Source organism: Mustela nigripes, chromosome 6 (assembly GCF_022355385.1).
Source record: "Mustela nigripes isolate SB6536 chromosome 6, MUSNIG.SB6536, whole genome shotgun sequence".
In the NCBI taxonomy this organism is placed as follows: Eukaryota; Metazoa; Chordata; class Mammalia; order Carnivora; family Mustelidae; genus Mustela; species Mustela nigripes.
The window spans coordinates 80,463,202-80,485,969 of NC_081562.1; the positions used below are offsets into that span (position 1 = coordinate 80,463,202).

The 22,768-nt window shown below is 39.2% G+C and overlaps 1 protein-coding gene across 5 annotated transcripts in view; it reads right to left on the reverse strand.

Moving 5' to 3' along the window:
• The window catches only part of NELL2 (neural EGFL like 2), a 400,918-nt gene that overhangs the window by 320,034 nt on the left and 58,116 nt on the right, over positions 1–22,768 (reverse strand). For 2 of the 5 annotated variants that reach the window (XM_059402952.1, XM_059402949.1), the window contains exons 2-3: positions 13,843–13,928; positions 13,275–13,403 (exon numbers count right to left, since the gene is read on the reverse strand). In XM_059402952.1, the coding sequence (XP_059258935.1) occupies positions 13,275–13,403; positions 13,843–13,897 (184 nt within the window). In that variant the 5' untranslated portion in view covers positions 13,898–13,928. The other 3 variants (XM_059402951.1, XM_059402950.1, XM_059402948.1) reach the window with 3 other exon arrangements.

Consider the following 22,768-nt stretch of genomic DNA (forward strand, 5'->3'; position numbering starts at 1 on the left):
AAAATATAGATTTCTAAGATTCACCCTCAAATACACGGACTTACTTAGTGTAGGAAGGGCAGGGAGTCTTTTTTAACAAGGCAGTCAATAAACCATTGATCATCAAGCTGACATTTGGAAATCACCATTCTAGAACAACACAAAATATGTCTAAGTCTTCTTCTACATGACTGTCCTTCCAGTATGTTAAAAAAAAAAAAATTACATCCCCATCATCTTTTATTCTCCAGGCTAAAAATTCCAAATTTTCCAAGCTCTTTCAACAATTCCTGATCGGACATGATTTCCAAACCTTTCAACTCCCTGGTTGCTTTCTTCTGGATGTATTCCAGTTTGGTTTATTTGCAGTAGGAGAGAAGTACTATAGCATAGATAATCCAAATTAATCCGTATTTGCCTTTGAAATGTTTCTCAGTACTTTCAAATGAATATGAGCATCTCCGCTAAATGTTGAATTCACAATACTACAAACTAAAACTGTAAACTCTCGTTGTCAACAAGCATTCAGGATGTCCAGGTTCTTCTGTGTCACACTCCATCTTGGAATGAAGAAGAACCCTCTCAGAAGGGCACCAAGTTAAGCAGAACTACTATTCTATGCCTCTCAACCCTCTTACCTTTTCCCATGATTAGAGAAGAAAGTAGCAGGTGTTTTGTTATAGAGAAAGAACTCTTTTGCCTTCTTCAAAGTTACATAAATACATAACATAATAATGTCACCAAAAAAATCAGATTTTCCATGAATAACTGGACTCAATTCAATGCCACAAATATTCATTTACTGATGCCTGGCTGAGCACATTACATATGTCATCATGACAGGACGCTACATGAAGAATCAAGGCAGAGTCCCAAGCCTTAAAAAGATCACAAACTAGCCGGTCAAATAAGTATATCCATGTGACAAATTTTTGTGGAATTCTTACTGTATGCTAGACACTTGGGTTATACATCAGTGAATAAAACATTTAAAACCCCTGTCCTAATGGAGCTTATTTTCTAGCAGGAGAGACAGATGATAAACATTCAAATGATATATAAGCTAGTAATAGAGGATGTTAGATGATAAATGTTATGGAAACTAACTTCAGAATAGGGCATATCATCTGTACTCGTGGGGTAGAGGATTAGCTGAAATTTTACTCAGTGGTGAGAGTAGGCCTCATTAAAAAATTGATATTTGAGAAAACATTTGAAAGAAAGGGGAAAACATGCAGATATCTGGGGAGAAGAGAATTCCAGGCAAATAACCAGTGCAAAGGCCCTGAGGCAGAAGAGTAACTCGCCTGAGTGAGGAACAATAAGGAAGCCAGTGGAGTTAAAGCAAAGTGAGCAAGGGAGAGATAAACAAATTAGGCTGGAAAAGTAATGGGGGGGGGTGGAATTTTTCATGCAGGTCTTTGTGGCATAATTAGAATTTTATCTTTTGAGTGAAATGAAGAACCACTGAATGGGACAAAGGAATAACATGATATGCTTTGTGTTTTAAAAGAGCACTCTGGTAACTATATTGAGAATACATTTTAGGGGAGCAAGAGTATAAGCAGGAAGACCACATAAAGGCCAGCTGAAAAATAGTGGTGGCTTGGACCAGGGAGGTAGCAGCAAGGAAAAGAAAAGTGGTGAGATCTTTTATGTTAAAAAAAAAAAAGTTATACTATAGTGAGGTGGTTGTTTTCATAAAGGATGTTAAGACAGCACAGAGGAAGAAACAATTCCACCAAAGGAAGGATTTATAGTCAAAGTGACAGCTTAGCTGAGTCCTGAATAATATGTAAATATTCACCAGGAAAAAAAAAAATCAGAAGAACCAGAGAAGGAACTGGCATGGAGTTGCTGAAGAAACATAGGGAATGATCCTTTCCCTGAGGAATTTACAGTCTCAATAGGGAGACAATACTGAAAAGTAACTTAGGACTAGAGTCTCAGGAGCCACTGGGATAAGAATTTGGCATAGGAACTTTGGACTATGGAAATAAACAATATATGCCAGCAATATTCAAGAGAAAAAGCCAAAGAAGAAGCTAGAAACATAAAGAAAGTGACCCCATTCACAAAGGATCCACAGGACCACCCCAACTGTTCTGTCAACATTATACCAGCCTCTCTACCACCATTCAAAGCTCTGTCAAATCTTATCTTCCACCACCAGTTTTCATCATCAGTTCCTACCAACACATCAAACTGGTATCTTGCTAAGGAAGGCCAAACTTAACCTTAACCAGAGCCAAGTAAAGCAACTGCATCATTTGTTTCTCAGTACTCCTAATGCTTCTCCCCACGACTCAAAACTAAGCTAAACTTCTCACAAGCTTAGAAAGTAATGTGTGTTTGGTGGCTGTGGAGGAGCTCACACTATGAATGAGCCTACGGATGAGCTCACACTATGAAAAGATTCACTCCAGGAATCTTCTTTTGTTGGTTTTCTCTATGGTCTCCTCATAGGGGGGACCATAGAGAAATTATACTCCTTCCTCTCCACATTTGCCATTTGTTCTTATCCCTCTCTACCCAAAGCTGCATATTCTCTTCCACCCAATAAAGCCATAGATGCTTTAAAGCCAGAAGATGCTTCAGAGCCAGTTTTTCTTCTGCTCTAGTTGCTCTTTGCCTGTCCTCTCCACTCATGTGAAAGTCACCTCACCTCAACCCCCTCACAACCTCCTCACAGTATTTTTACCTGGAAACCCCTTAAAAAAAAAAAAAAATCCAAGGAGCATGACTTGCTGCTAAGCTAATTTCAAAAGTGAAAAAAAAAAAATAACATATATTAAATGGTTGGTAAATGTCAGGCATAGTTTCATTCATATAATCTATACATCCGCTCTAAGAAGTAGTACTGTTTCATCTGAGAGATCAGTTAAGTAACAAGATCAACAAGATCAAGTGCAGAGAACTAATGAAAAAGAATTCAAGCCCAACATGTCCAGCCCTGGAGCCCATGGGCCTCACTACTACTGCATATCACTGAGAACCTATTATTACCCCCACCATTTCTTCCCTATGTCCGGGCCGGTAGAGTGAGACCTTTCAGAGCAGTAGTTTACTGTCCTCATTCTAAAACTTCCCTTGGTAGGGAAGGACATGCGGGTGCCTGGGTTCCCCATCCTTTCTCCAGAATGAAGAATGTCAGCAAAGGTGCCATCAAGAGCAATTCGGTGAACACTTGTGCAAGTGCCCAGTGGCTGGAAGCAGGCCAAATGAGAAAGGGAAGAGTCATGCTCCACTTCTCTTCCCACCCACTCTCTCCCTAGTTCTTCTCAGTTACAGTGGCCCATATCTGAGTTTCAACAAATGAGTTTACTTGGTGAAACAGAAGTCATCGTAACAAAAATATCCACCAATAAACTGTTTGCTTAATAAAATGACTTTGCACATACAACTACCTCGTCAATGTCAATGCTAACTGAAGCCTAACTAGCAAAAGATGAAAATTTTCATGAAGTTGATAAAAAACCATGTTAAAAAAAGGCTCCAATGACACACAGAGGCATTAACTTATGATGGTCTCACACGGGTAGCTAAATTTTAAAAATGAAAAATAAAAACTGTACCATTATGAAAGGTATCTCAAAACATAATGGTCTTGCATGAAAATGGTAAAGAGAGAATCCTCACATGTTTTTATAAAAACAAATGTGTGCATGCACACACACACACACACACACACACACAATCAACACTTGATTTTACTCTACTTGCTCCTATAATTAACCCATAGCTAAATAATTACTTCCATTTTGTCATATATATACTAAGACATATAGTTTTAATAGTTTTTAGCTTCCTTCTTTAAGACAAAGTCCCAAATTTTCTTTTTCTCTATGTACAACTAAATTCCAGTTTTCCTTTTACCTCCAGTAATAATTTATGTAAACATTTTCCTTCCTCCATTATACTGTGTGTCCCATCCTTATTCACAGAAGCATTGCAATAAAAAAATTTTAATTGTGGGGTGCCTGGGTGGCTCAGTGGGTTAAGCCTCTGCCTTTGGCTCAGGTCATGATCCTAGGATCCTGGGATGGAGCCCCACATCGGGCTCTCTGCTCAGCAGGGAGCCTGCTTCCCCCTCCCCCTGCCTGCCTCTCTGCCTACTTGTGAACTCTCTGTGTGTCAAATAAATAAATACAATCTTTTAAAAATTTTTTTAATTGAACTGAAGTACAATCAATGGGAGACCGATTACACTGTAAGGCCTTAATGTCTAATACCTAAGTTATCAGTTAGCAGATATTGAATTATAGACAGATAATAATAAGAATGGGGAAGAGGCTAGATGTCTGCAAGACTGGGGTCTGGAATCAACATGAGGACAAGGAGCCATTAGAAATAAAGCCAAAGAAAGGTGGAGGCTCTTGACTTCCCCTGTCATCTGGGTGTGCCTTGGTCATGACATTCAAAGTCATCCATTTGTCAAAGTCTGTCAAGATTGTCCCAGCTCCTCCTAAGCCAAACCTAGTGCCACACTCTTGGCACTCTTGGTAAGAGACTTCTAGTTATGCTTGCCCCTGCCCATAATTATGGACTACCACACTCACTGGGTGCCAAACACCATGCTGAGTGTTACCCATTCCACTTTTTTAAATATTCATGCTAATTTCCCCCCTCCACTTGTGCATTAACCTTTTGGAGGAGGAGGATATATTTTTTGAAAATTAAATACAATCAAAAAGTCCAACACTTGATTTTGCTGTTTGCTCTCAGAACAATCTCATAGCTAAATGATGGAGAGCATTTCTTAAAGACTTGGCACTTAGTATAAAGATTCTGACCTTACACATAAGACGCTATTTTCAGTCACAAATGTCTAACAGTTTTACCTGGATAAAGTTTCCAACAACCCTACAAACACATTCTCATGCATAGCTGAGAGAGGGCCCAAAAGTAAGTTTAATTCAGCTACAAAATAAATGGATCCTAATGTTTAACATATGTATTAGTTTCCTATGGTGACTGTAACATATCACTTTAATGGCTGAATCAACACAAATTTATTATCTCACAGTTCCGGAGGTCAGAAGTCCAAAATGAATTTCACTAGGCTAAAATCAAGGTGTTTGCAGGGCTAGAGGAAAAATCCATTTTCTTCTTTTTTTATACCATCTGTGGGCTGCCTACATTTCTTGGCCCATGATCACCTTCCAACTTCAAAGTCAGCAATGACCAATGACCAATTAAGTATTTCTCACAATGCATCACACTGGCATTGATGCCTCTACCTCCCTCCTCCATATTTAAGGTATCCTTATGATTCCAATGGACCCACTCAGATAATCCAGGATAATCTCCATATTTTGAAGTCAGCTGATTAACAACCTTAATTACTTCTGGAACCTTAATCTCCTCCTTACCAAGTGACATAATATATTCACAGGTTCTGAGAATTTAGTTGAGAGACCATTATTCAGGCTACCACAGCCTGTCTTTCATACCCAAAGATTCACATCGAGCCATATGGAAAAATACATTCATTCTATCCAAAAGTCTCAACTAAGTAATATATCAACTCATGGTTTCAAATATGGTCTACGGGCACCTGAGTGGCTCAGCTGGTTAAGCATCTGCCTTTCACTCAGGTCATCATCCCAGGGACGTGGGATCAAGCCCCACAATGGGCTCTCTGCTCTGCAAGGAGTCTGCTTGTCCCTCTCCCTCTGCATTTCACCCCCGCTCATCTTCTTTCTTCCTCTCCTGTATTCTGCTCTCTTTCTCTCTCAAATAAGTAAATAAAATATTTTAAAAAATAAAATAGGGGCACCTGGGTGGCTCAGTCATTAAGCGTCTGCCTTTGGCTCAGGTCATGATCCCAGCGTCCTGAGATTGAGCCCCACATTGGGCTCCCTGCTCAAGAGGAAGCCTGCTTTCCTTCTCTCACTCCCCCTTCCTGTGTTCCAGCTTTCACTGTCTCTCTCTCTGTCAAGTGAATAAATAAAATATTTTTAAAAAATTAAAATAAAGTAAAACAAAATAAAATCTGGTCTAAATCTTATCAGTTCAAAAGTCCTAAATGTCAGCAACTAAATGAGTTACAAATGAGTTACAATCCATCCTGAGGCCCAATCACTCTCCATCTGTGAACCTGTGAAACTCAAGAAACAAGATATCTGCTCCCAAAATTTTATAGTACTAACAGACATGGGGAAACAATTATAGACATTCTCACTCAAATAGAGAGAAAAATGAGGTTAAAAAAATTAGACATCAGATCCATGCAACTTTGAGATCCAGCTAGGCAAACTGCATTTGATTTCAAAGTCTGGGAATAATGTTCTGTGGTCCTTGGTTCTACCCTTTAGGATCTCAGCTCTGCCTTCTGGGTTCTCAGTTCTCCCTCTTAGTCAACCTTATTTTTTCATCAAAGGTGGTACATGTTTGCCGCTAAGTAGATTAAGCAGCCTGTTTCTTGCTTGTCGAATTGTTGGGATCCAACTACCTTCTTTCATTACATCCTCTTACTTCCCTTTTCAGGCCCACCCAGATGTATTTTTGCTGATACAGTATTCTCAGGAACCATGCAGGTATCACACAGAAGTCATGGCAATTTACCCCATTACACAACAGGCTACTCCAGAGATATTTCCTGGATAAATCCGTCTAACTGGCTTCTTCTGAGATATTTGAGGGAATCCATGAGCTACATGTTCAATTTCTTCAAAGTGCCCTCTATGTAAATGAACACTCTGGTCTTACTTCTGAGGCCCTTCCAAAAGTTCTCCTACCCATAACATTGGCTTTCCCCAGAGCAGGCATTTCTGACAGTGACTCTCCTACCTTTAGCATCATTTACGATCTAGGAGGCTGAGGTTTTCTCAAATATCAAGTTCTGATTTCATTTTGCTTAATAGTTCTTCCTTCAGTCTGCCTCTCTATGCTTTTTACTGGAAGAAGCAGCAAGAAAAACCTAGGCTGCACCTTCAGTGCTGTGCACACAAATCATCTCAGCTAAATACCTAAGTTCATAATTATACGCTTTACTTACACAGAACTGCAGGACACAGCTTAGCCAAGTTTTCTGCCATTGCATAACGAGGATCCCCTGTCTCCAGTTTGCAATAACATGTTCTTGATTGGGGCGCCTGGGTGGCTCGGCAGGTTAAGCCTCTGCCTTTAGCTCAAGTCATGATCTCAGGGTCCTGGGATGGAGCCCTGCATCGGGCTCTCTGCTCAGCAGGGAGCCTGCTTCCCTCTCTCTCTCTGCCTGCCTCTCTAACTACTTGTAATCTCTGTCAAATAAATAAATAAAAAAACAAACAAACATGTTCTTGATTTCTGTCTGAGCCCTCACTGGCAGTGTCTTTAATGTCTACATTTTTACCAACAGTCTGTTCATGACAATGTAGGCATGCTCTAAGGACATTTAGTTTTCTCTACCACACTCTTCATTTTCTTCTGAGTCCTCACTAGTAGAACTGACATCATCCATATCTCTAACAGTCTATTCAAGGCAAACCAGGCATTTTCTGTCGTGCTTTTCAAAATTCCTCCAGTCTATGGCCATTTCCCAATTCCAAAGCCACTTCCATATTTTTAGGTCTTTCTTCCAGCAGGCTCTACTTCCACGTATCAAAATCTGTATTAGTTTCCTATTGCCTTCTAACAAATCACTGCAAACTTAGGGGCTTAAGTCAACACAATTTATTATCTCACAGTTCTAGAAGTCAGAACTGGGTTAAAATCAAGTGTCAGCAATGCTGGATACTCTAAAGGAAAATCCATTTTCTTACCTTTTTCACCTTTGCAAGACTGCCCACATTCTACTTTTATCTTCAAATCCAACAACAGCAGGTCTAGTCATTATCTCATTGTATCATTGACACTGACTCTTCTCCTCCCTCTTCCAGATCTCAAGGACCTTTGTGATTACATGGGGCCAGAATAGTTTTCTTACCTGAAAGTTCAGTTGACTAGCAACCGCAATTTTTTATACGATTTTAATTTCCCCTTGACATGTAACATAATATAGGCTCAGGTTCCTAGGATTGGGACAAAAACATCTTTGAGGGATCATTATTCTGCATACCACAATACATCTTTGCATAATGATAAATTTTCAATTCTCTTCTATTAAAATGGCCCACTGTATAATTTGGTCCCTGCTCTCCACATGTGTGTCATTTCATATCACAACCGTATGTTTCCACTACAGTGAGTTTCTTCCATCTTGTCAAATGCACAATGCTCATTCCCAGCCTGGCATCTCTGCTCATGCTCTTTTCCCTGTCTCTGTGATTCTCCCTTTCTGAATCCCTGTGGCCCCTGTTCTCCAGACTACTCTTGTAAGAGTATCCTATCCTTCAGCTTTCAGCTTCAATGACTCTTATTCAAAGACAGTGTCCCTGACCCTGTGATTCCCTTGACTATAGATTCCCACTGCACTCTTCGTTTATCTTCATAGCATTTATCTGAATGGTGATTAAATTATTATCTGTGTGATTGTTTAATGACTATTTTTAAGACACTCTGAAAGTAAAGTTCTAACTGATTCCTTCCTTCCTAGCAGAAGAGGATTGCACAGTATACGTGCATTTGAACGAATGAACACGTCTCTTTTAATCCTCATAACAACATTAATTTTATACTTGAAAGTACTGAGTAACTTCACCATAGGAAAACAACTAATGAGATTCCACTGGAGCTATCTAGTTTCTAAGCCCATCTCTTTGTCATTGTGTTAGTCTATTCTATCGGGGCACCAATGACATTGTCTCTAAGACCACGGATGTTCACGGACCATCATACTGACAAATAATCACTGCAGCCTAAACTAACTCTCCTTAATGTAGTTACCTTTACCTACTAAAGTCAATGCCACCACCAAACGCCCAATTTCAGTCCTGTTTTTAAATACTGACATGAATAGACTTGTGGACACTTTTTCCTTTTAAAATCTTTTTTGTTTTTAAAGATTTTATTTATTTTAGAGAGAGAAAGAGACTGTGAGTGGGGCGGGGAAGTGGGGAAGTCAGAAGGAGAGGGAGAGAGAGAGAGACTTTCAAGCAGACTCCCCACTGAGGACCGATCCTATTGCAAGACTTGATCTCACGACCAATAAGATCATGACTTGAGCTGAAATCATCAGTCGATGCTTAACGAACTGAGCCACCGAGGCACCCCTTCCTTTAAAATCTTTAAATCTGGGGGCTCAGTCAGTCAAGCATCTGCCTTTGGCTCAGGTCATCATCCCAGAGTCCTGGATGGAACCCCACACTGGGCTCCCTGCTCAGCGGGGAGTCTGCTTCTCCCCTCCCTCTGCCCCTCACCCTGTTCCTTCTCTCTCTCTCTCTCTCTCTCTCACTCTCTTCTCCCCACGCTCTCAAATAAATAAAATCTGTAAAAAGGTAAAATAAGGGGCGCCTGGGTGGCTCAGTTGGTTAAGCAACAGCCTTCGGCTTGGGTCACGGTCCCAGAGTCCTGGGATGGAGTCCTGCATCGGGCTCCCGGCTCTGTGGGGAGTCTTCTTCTCCCTCTGACCTTCCTGCCTCTCATGCTCTCTCTCACTGTTTCTCTCTCAAATAAATAAATAAAAATCTTTAAAAAAAAAAAAAAAGGTAAAATAAAATAAAATCTTTAAACCTTAAAGTTCCTTAAAAATAACTACCAAACTTATTTTCAAATTACCAACTCAGGAAAAAAATTATGCTTCAATTTTTATCTACTTCTCTTGTGAGGATTAATGGTATTATAAAATCTGTGAACACCTTAGAAGAAATTTTATTAAACCAACAGATGAAACTATCAACTTTGGGAACACAGCCAGACAAATTTAAAACCAAAGCCCTAAAAATCATGCTAACATTGCTAGAAAGTCCTAGAACTGTGCTGCTTATGTGTTCATTCTAGGTCTCTCATGTACAGAGGAAAGAACATTATTATGAACACTGTCTTTACAAATACCTCCTAGACTTTAAACAAGGTAGGTAGAATTCTATTTATAACTGTACAATCCTTAGAACCCTTTACGAGATTTCATAGGTCCTTTTCATTGTCAGCATTCAATCCTCTATTTTTTTAAAATGTAAATGTATTTTTGTGGCTATGAGTCAGACTACAGCTAGAAATACTTGGAAGATTTTGATGTAGATTCCAAACTGTTGCCTGGATACTTTTTCCTTTTGAAAATGATTATAATTGGCACAGATAAAAAGCCACATTTATTAAAGGATGATCTAATTTAGCATTTTCTTACTTCAATTTCCAATGCAGCTACAAATCAAATTCCAACAACAACAAAACAATTTTAGTGATACTATGGTTACTATTAGGATAAAAACCAGGTATGACTTTGAAATATATTTCCATTTGCTTTCATTATACATACATAATAAAATATAACTATTAAGTAATAGATTCATATTGTACAATAATTTACAAAAATTACTTATAGTTTCAAAAAGTACTGAATTATAAACATCTTAAATGCCACTAGAGGATAATGAAGTAACCAAAAGGAGAAGAAATATTAAATGAGCAAAAATCACTGGGAAATCATATGCTGAGACTTCTTTACTTTAAAGAAACAAAAAAAGATGGTTATACCACTGCAGAAGAAATTTAATGGTTCAAAATCTCTTTCATCTATAGAGAACATATCTGATAGCACAAAGTAACTTGTCTGATAGGTGTATATGAAATCCGAGAGCATCTCACAGGTTTTGTAGTTTGTTACTATCCCACTATGACATTTTACACACTATACAAAAATATCTGCGCATTCTCAATTCACTATAAATCAAATCCATAAAGTGTTCATAGTCTGAAAGCTTTTGTCTCTCTAAAACCCATGGAATCTCAGAGAAGTAGTAGGAGTCAGAACTGACTTCTTTTTTTTTTTTTTTTTTTAAAGATTTTATTTATTTATTTGACAGAGAGAAATCACAAGTAGATGGAGAGGCAGGCAGAGAGAGAGAGAGGGAAGCAGGCTCTCCGCTGAGCAGAGAGCCCGATGCGGGACTCGATCCCAGGACTCTGAGATCATGACCTGAGCCGAAGGCAGCGGCTTTACCCACTGAGCCACCCAGGCGCCCCCAGAACTGACTTCTTAACAACCTTTTCTAAAAGCAGAGAAAAGACATTTCCAAGGTAATGCAAAACTAACGGGCAGAGCCAAAGATCCACCTGTTGTCAATTCCATAATCTAAATCTTAGAATAAGAGAATTTATTAAAGCACAATCAATAGAACAGTAATATATGCCTACTGAGAACACAGCAGGTAGCAAAGACTTCCTGAGTTACTGGCTACATGAAATAAGGCTCATAATTTGGCAATAAATGAAATTTTACATCTTCAAATCTCGAAAACTGTATTTATTAGGCATTTACTCTATCAAAGCATAGGGCTTGGTACCAGAAAGGGAATAAAAACAATTCATCTATGTGCACTGATACGTAGTTACAATGGACAATTTATTTGTGGCACAATGCCTACCTTGAAGAGCTGACGATTTAAATAAAGATGAATACTTAACATTCCTTTAAAAAACTTTACCAGGAAAAGATATTAGTGCCTTAGACTATTTCCTAGAATTGTCTAATTGTCTAGCATGAGACCATAAAATGCACAGTCCTGAGGGTTTGTAGCTATGACAGCTCAGATAATCTTTAGAGGAAACTAAGAAGAACACCAGTATAATTTAAAGGATCTTTGGAAATTTTAAGGGCACTTCAACACCATTTGTTTATCAGGAGCTTTAGCTTCTGTAAAGCTTTCCAGTTACTCAAATTAGCAAACCTGAGATAACTTTGCTTCCAGTTCACAGGGATTGAAAATCAGAGATTTGAAAAAGAAAGAAAGAAAATAACAGAGACTTAACCCTAATGACACTTCCACTCCCCTTTGTGAAGTTGGCTGACACTCGGGTCTTATTTCCTTTATTAAATTTTCCAAATTAAATTTGTTTCTAAAGGATTCAATATCTAAGCTGCACTCCCACCCCTCCCCCAAAAAGACCTCTAAGTAAATAAAATATCATCACAAATATTTGTCACAATAAAAACATTTAGTAGGCTCATAATTAAAAGAGAAACTTACATTTTAATTTCTATAAGAGTAAACTTGTTTTAAATAAATGCAACACAAGTCAATTTCCTCCTTTTCCCATTGTAAAGCACTAGTGTTACTGTCCATGGTGACACATACTGGTTATGTCAGGCAACAACACCACTACAGAGACATTCAAGTTTTATTTTATGCCTGTTTCTTGGTGGCAGATTTGCTGAAGTGGTTTTATTTTGCATATCCAACTCTTTAGCAATTATGAGTTGCACTTCTCTTGAAGCCATGGTACCAAAATCACAAAAGAAAAATCTGGGTAGCTAGGGAGAAGATGCTTCAGCCAGTCTATCAGATATTTTAAAACAAACTTCATTTCTCTTTTGCCTTCATCTATACTTCACTGTATGTGAAAAGAATCTTTCTGTATGTATTTAGCCACCTTTTAGAAACTCTTATTACATTGTTCCACAAACCAAACAATATTCAAAAGCTTCCGTCAACCAAAGGTTTTAAGCATTGGAATTTGCTTCTGACTACATACTCAAATATAAATGAAAATGCAGACCTTATGCATTGCCAACACCCACAGACTCCAAAAACAAAAAGTTCTATAATATTAAGCATTCAATTAATAGTGATTCAAGATATACCTCTGAATTAAAATTTATTTGTAAAATTTCAAAAGAATACTGAAGAGAATATTAGTCTTTCTCTTGACATTGATAGAGTAGAATCATGATCTCTCAAAGAGGAATTGTTTCAAATATGGTGTATTTGTGATATACAGTAGATAAAACTATTGAGAGAGATTCATTTTTCCAGAAAGCTACTCCACATAAAGAAATTCCTCCCAACCAGGCACCACTGTACCTGAAACTTTCAGAGAGCCATGTCTTAACTAAGATTAAGCTATCCTATTTTCTACCTTAATCAATTTCACCCAAACGAGGCGTTTGTGCTATAATTCATTGTTCCCCAGACTCTAAAATCAACCATCTGCCATCGGAGTTTCTGTACAGTAATTAAGGAACTATCCATTAGAACTGGCAAGAGTACAAAGTAAGGAGGAGAGGGCGGGAGGGGAAAAAACCCAAACCACTTAAAAAAGAGATGGAAGGTGTGTGTGTGTGTGTATGTGTGTCACATTAACCCCTCCACATCTCAGCTCCAGATACTGCCATCCATGAGGCAATACAGAAGTTAGGAGGAGCTGTTGAGGCCAACTCCCTCTGGGATTATCCGAACTGAAACTGCATTGGGGACTCGGCACGCGCTCCATACCTTGAAAGAGAAAGGCTTTCGTCCCATTATGCAGTCCGGGGACCTGGCGCACTCCAGTCGTGGACTCCCCAAGTTCTAACTCAGTTAAGACGTCAATCTGTAGGGAGGGGTCCACACCAAGCCCCCAGACTGGCGGGAGGGTGGGGAAGAAAGAAAAAGCTCCATCAAAATACAAGCCTCTTCCTCCAGGGCATCAAAGACCGGCGTCTTGGAGACAGTATTGGGAACTGACTAGGGAGTCGACTCCCTCCCACCGCGCAGAGCCTTACCTGAAATCAGCAGCCAAGCTTTAAATAGCGGAGCACCCAGTCCCATTTCCCTGACCTACTTTAAACCCCTCTCGGTGCAAAGTTCCCCCTCGGCTCTCAGACCCTGGACTAGGGGTGTGACCGGCCCTGGTGTCTCCAAGGCAAGCACAGAAAAATCCAAATCCAAACCCACCCTCTACTCCAAGCTTCCCACTCTAGACCTACTTCGGGTGGAGGAAAAAGCAAGGCGTCCCCAACCAGCTCCTGCTGCCCCGAGGCGAGGGCCATCCGTTCCCCGGCCCCGGCTCTGGGCCACTCACCTGCTCCGAGACCGAAGATCAAACAGAATGTTCTCAGTAAGACCCGAGACTCCATGGTGTGGATCTGCTCAGTCCATCGTCTCCCTCTTTAAAAATAAAAATAAAAATCGAAGAGGTTCTCGGAATCAAGCGGGAAAATAGCGTTTGTGCCTCCTGCCGCTGCCTCGCATTTACTGATTAGTAGGATTAATACGATTTGGCTGCCTAAGAAAAAAATGGGAGGACCCCCCAGGCACGTGAAGAACTTAGACCCTCCAATGCGCACATCATTCCCACACGCAGAGCCGAGGCGGTAGCGCGGGCAGAGCCGGGGGTGCCCAGAGGGAGGGGTCGGGCTCGCTCGGGGTCTGCTCCGCGGGGGAATTAGCTCTGGAGCTGAATAAAAGCAGCCGAAGGCACGCACACCCAGAGGAAGGGAGGCGGCCCCAAGAAAGCCGGGCGTGGGGCGGCCCCGCACCCGCCCGTCTTCCCCTGCCGCGCGAACCTGTTGTAAAGGCAGAGACAATGGAGAGAGCGCCGGAGACGCACGGTGGAGAGACGGCTTCCCCGGAGCGGGAGGGGCAGGCCCGGGGAGGCGGGGAGAGGAGGGACAGGGAGGGACCGCCGAGGGCGAGGCCCGGCACTCCGCGTCCCTCTCCAGCCCCGGCTACGAGCCCCGTCCAGCTAGACCCGGGGCTGCTGCAGCCCCGCCCTCCTACCTCCCTCACTCGCTAACCCGGGCAACGCCAACCTCCTTTCAGGATCCAAAGATCTAAATTCAAGGTGATAAGTTGATGGGCGGTCTTTGCTCTCACCCCCTGATTTCGGGCGCGTGCCCTGAAAGACAGTCGGAGAGAAAGGACCACCCAGTCGCAGAAGGCGAGGCTAGGAGACGCGCTCGCCCGCCCTTTAGGCAAAGGAGGGAAGCCGGCGTAGAATCATGCGCTGGGCTCCGAAGCAGCCCCGGGGACTGGAAAGGGAACTCCTTCGCCGGGACATGCGGAGGAGGGCCGCCCAAAGCAAGCCAGACTCTCAAGTTGGGGCTGGACGAAGTAAAGAGAGACCGGCAGAGGCGGGCGGCGAGCCTGGGAAGCCCCGGCAGCCCTAGGGGAGAGGTTCCCTGCCCGGGGCGGGGCGCTGGAGAGCTTCCCTAGCGCGGAGCGCGCTGGGGAGAACTTACACTGGAACTGCTGGACAGCTCCGGGACCTCGCGCGCCCCCTGCCACACAACACGGAGAACCAGGCTCTGGTTCTCCAGGACACGCACACAGCAATAGACAAGGGCACCAGAGCCAACTGTGCCTGCCACACCAAAAAGAAGAGATAGATGATCGGTAGGTAGATAAATGGGTGGATGGATGGATGGATGGATGGATGGATGGAAGGAAGGAAAAGAGAAAGGAGAGAAATAAGCAGAAGACAGAGCTTGGTCAAGATAGAAGAACTACCCTGTTGTTGATCACACTCAAGCAGGCTCTATCCACCCTTCTCACCATTCTCACTCTGGGACCAAAACAGTGAGGACATCTAAGATCTAATTCTCAACAGGCGAAAATACACTTAAAGTCCATTGTACATAATATTTTTCAACACAGCCCTAAAATTTTGAGGTAAATTTTGAATAATGACATTCAATGCCCATACTGAAAAGTAAGGGTTTCCAAAGGTGATTAAAATGTTAATTGCTCCAAAGATCAATTGAGCATCTTAACTTTCCATCCGAACAAGTAGATTCTGAATTCTTTAACAGGATCCTACACAGCTAGTTGCCAAAATGGAGTCTGAGTCTCCAGCAGAGAAATATGTACTATATTATACTATAATGGGGTGAGGGGGACATTTTTAGCTCTACCGTTGCATTTTTTAAGCAAAAAAATCAGAATCAGGAAACTTTTTCAGTTTAATTTTTAATTATAGCTATCAAAATTTCCACTTAATTCTACTTGGGATTTTGCAAACTTTAAGAAAGAAATATTCCAGTACTTCATGAAATGTTGTATGAAATTTCCTAAATTTGCAAAACAAAATAAAATTAATCTAGTTGAACTAAATTAATTCGAAGGAAATTATTCATTAGGAAATTAAAGGTCTTTCTATAGCTGTACATCCAAAATATTGGATTGTAATAAGTTACATGAAATAAAAGTTACATGAAATATAAAAGCTACATGAAATAAATTTTAAATAATCTCATTATTTAAAATTCTACTGGAAGATAAAATAAGGAGGGAAAGTAAATATGCATATATATACATATTTACATGTAGAAGTTCTCCTAACCTACAGATACTCAACCAAATCACAGAATCAGTACTCTTCAATCTCTCTGATGCTCACCTATTACATGCTGAAGTCTGGTGGTTAGTAAGCTTGTCTCTAGTTCCCTCCCACACACAACACATGCACTTATGTTCCTTCCAGAAGAGTGGTATTTTGTCCCCCCAAATTATTGCAGTTTAACCATTAAAATATGACTACAGAAAGAGAGAGAGAGAAAGCTATTTCTATAAAACTAAAGTATAAAGCTTTGGAAAATTGTAAGAAATCTAAGTTATATTAGCTAGGGCCTGGTTATCAACCTGGGCAAGGTTCTCAACTTTAGAGCTTGGACATTTTTGAGGTTGGATACTTCTTTGTTAAGAATTTCCTGTGCTTTGTAGAATAATTAATAGCATCCTGGTTTCTATAACTAAAAGCCAGTATTTTTAATATTCAATTTTATCTATATGTCTTGTAATTATATCTTTTTGTGTAGGTTCTTAAATTGATGCTCTCGGGAATAAAATATACATACTTAACTTCTCACCATCTATTCTAAAGTCTATATGTTACCATTTCTACATTGGGATATAGAAACTTTACCAACGTATTGGTCCATTTATCCTCATCCATTTATGTTGTGGTTGTCATTTATATTAAATCTGCATACACTGAAACTTCCTTCATAAAATGTTAAAATGGTTGCTTATAGTCATCGTGGTAGAAATCATGATGCCCTTTCCCATCCTCCAAAAATACATGTCCTATTACTAGAACTTGTGAATGTTACCTTACACGGCAAAGGGACTTGAAGAAGGGATTAAGATTTCCATTCAGGTGACTTTAAAATAGGGAGATTACCCTGGATTGTTTGGATGTGGCCAATATAATCACAAGTCCTCATATATGCAAGAGGACAGCAAAAGAGAAGTTTAGAGTAGCATAAAATGAGAAGAATTTGTTTTGCTGTTGCTGCCTCTGATGATGGGAATATATAGAAGGGCTATGAGCCAAGGTATGTGGGTGGGCAGCCTTGAGAAGCTAGAAAGTACAAGAAAAAGGATTCTCCCCTACATCCTTTAGAAAGGAACAGAACACTGCCAATACCCTAATTTTAGCTCACTGGGATCCATTTTAGACTTGTGAACTACAGAACTATAAAATAATATATTTGCGCTGTTTTAATCCCCTAACTTTGTGATCAGCATTCACAGAAAACTAATGTAAATACTAACCACATAATGAAAAGTTCAGTCAAAATGGAAGATTCTACTGACCCTGAGAAGACTCCCTTCTACCATATACATATCACAAAGCCAAATGAAATATTTAATATCATTTTTATTCATAAGAAGAAAGAAAATTCTCAGATGCTATGAGACAAAAGGTAGCTGGAGATTGGCAGGGAAAGGAGTAGCAAATGCAATGATTGGGAGAGGGTAGGACATAGGATTTCAGACGTAATAGTGGATCCAAGACAATGGGGTAGGATTTTAACATCCACACAAGAACTGGAAACAATGAATTATGGGCAAAGCCAGAAGAGGTCAAGATATTACTGGTCCCTCTGATAAAAATAGGAAGCTTTAAAGGATTATACTGTATGTAAAAAGAACCTTTAAAAATTTTGTACATTGGTCTAAGAAGTGACAAAATTGCCTTCCAGCTACACATGACCACAGATAGAAAATAAAGTCATCTATAATAAATGTCAATTCTTAAGCCTTGCCACTTGCAGATACACAGTCCAAAATTACACTCCCACTGGTGTAGGAATTCTACAGTCAGAAATTAGGATAAACCCCACAGAGTCTCCTGAAGAAGAAAATGTAAAACTTCTATTAAGGGACCCTCCACAACCTCTAGCATATAAGAGGAAATTTTCTGATAAGCATAAGATCACAATATAACAATAAGAACAACACTGAAATAAAGTACCATGAGAAACAGCCAGGAGGTACACACACAGAAAAAGAGCATTAGTGTCTCATGAACTCAGAATATTATAAAATTGTGATAGAAAGTACAAAATAAGTATCCATTTGATACTTGTTGAATTGAATAATTCAAATTCAATTGAATAATTCAAATTCAATTCAAATTGAATAATTCAATTTAAATTGAATTAAATGATTAATAATTTTTTGTAAAGAAATACAAAAAATGAAAGAACAGAATTGTATGAAAAGATCAAGAAAATTTCAAAGGAAATAAAATGGAACTTCTGGAAATAAAATATATTTAAAAGCCACTGGCTATAAAAAGCAACAGATAAAACAGAACTGAAAATTAGTGAACAACAAAAAAAAACTTAAAACAAAAAATGAGATCTGAGAATGTTATTGAGAATGGGCAAGAATGATGAGAAGATGGAACACATGAAAGAAACACGAATATTAGAATTAGAAGATCCAACACACAACTACTTAGAGATATGGAATAAGAGCCTAGACAGAATGGAAGCAGACAAAGTTATAGGAAATACTTAAGAAACAAGTAAAAAACTTTCAAAAGTTGAAGGATATGAGACTAATTCTGGGTAAGATAGAATAAGCACACTTCACCCTCCTCTCTCCCTCTGAAAGCTATAGAATCTAGACAGAATGCATGGAGTATTTGAGGACTCTGATAATTAAAGAGGAGCAGGCAAATTGAGAAAGAGCAGAGTTTGAAGTACTACCATACTGGCAGCAAGTACTTCTAAGAATAAACCATCATCAGAGTCAGACTGCCTCTGAGTGGTACACAAGAGGATAAATCTGAATATCCCACAAAGTCTTTGAAACCACACCAAAAAAAAAAAAAGGCTAGTCAAAATTTGAATTTGCAGTCTAAACCCTACTGATTCACTTGTCTGCTTTTAAAAAAAAATGTACTTAACGAGATTCAGAGTCTCATAATTTTAAAATGTTCAGGATATAATCTGAAATTATTTGGCATATAAAAAAAACCAGGGAAACTGCAACTTACATGAGAAAAACACAATAAAAAAATACTGATGCCAAGATGATAGACATTGGAATAATTTTTAAAAGACATTAAAGAAGCTATTATAAAAATGTTCCCAAAAATAAGGGCAAATACTCTTGAGACAAATGAGAAGTGGCAGCAAATAAATATAAGTAAAGATTTTAGAACTGGAAAGCATAATAACTGAATATTTAAAACTCATTAAAATGGGTTAGTACTAGAGATTACAAAGGAAAGAGGGAGTCTGATAGAGCAATTGAAATTATCTAATCTGAACAACAGAGGGAAAAAATTTTAATTAATATAATAGCAGAAATCTGTGAGACAATACCAAAAGAAATTTACACCTTCAGAATCCCAAGAGAAAAGAGTTCAGTCCAAAAAAAATTTCCAGAAATAATGGCTTAACAGCATATCAACAATAGGTAAACTATGGAGAGAACTCAAATGCCCATCAACTGATGAACAGATAAAGAAGATGTGGCATGTCTATATTATGGAATGGAATATCACTCAGCCATCAAAAAGAAAGAAATCTTGCCATTTGCAATGATATGGATGGAACTAGAATGTATTATGCTAAGTGAAATAAGTCAATCAGAGAAAGGCAAATACTACATGATTTCACTCATATGTGGAATTTAAGAAAGAAAACAGATAACATATGGGAAGGGGGGAAAGAAAAAAAGGAGAGGGAAACAAGCCATAAAGGACTCTTAATGATAGGGAACACACTGAGAGTTGATGGAGGGAAATGAGTGGGGGATGAGCTAGATAGGTGAAGGATATTAAAAAAGGCACTAGGTATTGTACGTAAGTGATGAATCACTGAATTCTACTCCTGAAACCACTATTGTACTGTATGTTAACTAAAATTTAATTAAAATTCCAAAAAAAAGAAAAGAAAAGAAAAAATGCCTTAAGACTTCTTGAATGTGTCAAAAGACATGAACTTATGGTTTCAAGGAGCTCAGTAAATCCCAAAGAGGATAAATTCAAAGGAACCCATGACCAGCCATATCATAATCAAACTGCTGAAAACAATAAAAAAGAAAACTATCACAAAGAAAAAAATATTGAAAGCAAACAGAGAAAAAGGACACTTTATTCAGAGGGAAGCAACAATTTGAATTAATTCAGATTTATCAGAAACCACAAAGGCCAGATGGAGGGGAAGAGCATTTTTTTCAAAGATTTTATTTATTTATTTGACACAGAGAGAGAGATCACAAGTAGGCAGAGCAGCAGGCAGAGAAAGGGGGGGTGGGGGGAAGCAGGCTCCCCACTGAGCAGAGAGCCTGACTCGGGAATTGATCCCAGGACCCTGAGATCATGACCTGAGCTGAAGGCAGAGGCTTAACCCAATAAGCCACCCAGGCGCTCCAGGAACAACATTTTTTAAAGTACTCAAAGAATAAAGTCATTCTGGAATTCTGTATCTGATGAATATACCTTCAGAAATAAATATAAAGGAAAAATATTCTCAGATAAAGAAAATTTAAAAGAACTGGTTATTAGCAGACCTACTTTGAAAGAACTGCTACAGGAAGTTCTTCAAACAAGAGAAATGATAACAGAAAGACAAATAACATATCAGAAATGAAGAAATGGCAACAAAAATGGTAAATATCTCAATAAACATAATAGACTGTTCTTCTTTTGAGTCCTATAAAATATGTTTGATGCTTGTATTAGCTTTCTATTGTTGGTATAACAAATTATCACAAACTTAGAAGCTTAAAATAACACAAATATATGATCTTACAGTTCTGTAGGTCATAAATCAGACACTGGTCTCATCGGGCTAAACTCAAAGTGTCAATAAGATTGTATTCCTTTTTGAAGGCTCTGGGAAAACCCTTTTTCAGCTTCTAGAGAATGTCTGCATTCCCTGGCTCATTGCCCTCCTTCTATGTTCAAAGGCAAGGGAAGCAAGGGCAAAAATGAACTATTGGGATTTCATCAAGATCAAAAGCTTCTACACAGCATAGGAAACAGTTAACAAAATCAAAAGACAACTGACAGAATGGGAGAAGATATTTGCAAATGACATATCAGATAAAGGACTAGTGTCCAAAATCTATAAAGAATTTAGCAAACTCAACACCCAAAGAACAAATAATCCAATCAAGAAATGGGCAGAGGACATGAACAGACATTTCTGCAAAGAAGACATCCAGATGGCCAACAGACACATGAAAAAGTGTTCCATATCACTTGGCATCAGGGAAATACAAATCAAAACCACAATGAGATATCACCTCATACCAGTCAGAATGGCTAAAATCAACAAGTCAGGAAATGACAGATGCTGGCGAGGATGCGGAGAAAGGGGAACCCTCCTACACTGTTGGTGGGAATGCAAGCTGGTGCAACCACTCTGGAAAACAGTTTGGAGGCTCCTCAAAATGTTGAAAATAGAACTGCCCTATGACCCAGCAATGGCACTACTGGGTATTTACCCTAAAGAGACAAACGTAGTGATCCGAAGGGGCACGTGCACCCGAATGTTTATAGCAGCAATGTCCACAATACCCAAACTATGGAAAGAACCTAGATGTCCATCAACAGATGAATGGATCAAGAAGATGTGGTATATATACACAATGGAATACTATGCAGCCATCAAAAGAAACGAAATCTTGCCATTTGCGACAACATGGATGGAACTAGAGCGTATCATGCTTAGCGAAATAAGTCAAGCGGAGAAAGACAACTATCACATGATCTCCCTGATATGAGGAAGTGGTGATGCAACATAGGGGCTTAAGTGGGTAGGAGAAGAATAAATGAAACAAGATGGGATTGGGAGGGAGACAAACCATAAGTGACTCTTAATCTCCCCAAACAAACTGAAGGTTGCTGGGAGGAGGGGTGTTGGGAGAAGGGGGGTGGGATTATGGACATTGGGGAGGGTATGTGTTTTGGTGAGTGCTGTGAAGTGTGTAAACCTGGCAATTCACAGACCTGTACCCCTGGGGATAAAAATATATGTTTATAAAAAATAAAAAATTAAAAAAAATAGAAGGGAATTTGTTCAGTTTAATAAAGGACATTTAAAAATATTCTGCCTTAACAACAAAACACCACTGGAGTTTCCGATCAATGAAATGAGCCAAGAAAAAGTAAAAACCATCCAGGTTGGAAACAAAGAGATAATTTTTTTGGAGACTTTATTTATTTATTTGACAGAGTGGGGTTGAGAGAGGGAATACAAACAGAGAAAGTCGAAGAAGAAGCAGGCTCCTGTTGAGCAGGGAGCCCGATGCAGGGCTCGATCCCAGAACCCCAGGATCATGACCAGAGCCAAAGGCAGATGCTTAACAACTGAGTCACCCAGACACCCCAAGATAATTTTTTCCCTAGACATTTTGGTCATGTACATTTAAAAATCCCCAAAGCATCTTTGAAAAACCCATTAGAACTAGTAAGTGAGTTTAGCAATGTTAAAGAATATGAGGTCAACATACAGAAATAAATTATATGTAATATGTTTGCAAGGAATCACTGAAAATGTAAATAAAAAACAATACCATTTATAATAGCATTAAAAGAAATAATGCATATAGAGAACTCTAACTATAGAGAAGATTTAACACTGGGAATTACAGAACATTGCTGAGTGAAATTAAAGACCTAAACGGATGAAAAGATTCATCATGGTAATCAATAAGAAGATTTAATGTTACGGTATAAATTATATTCATATAGATCTAAA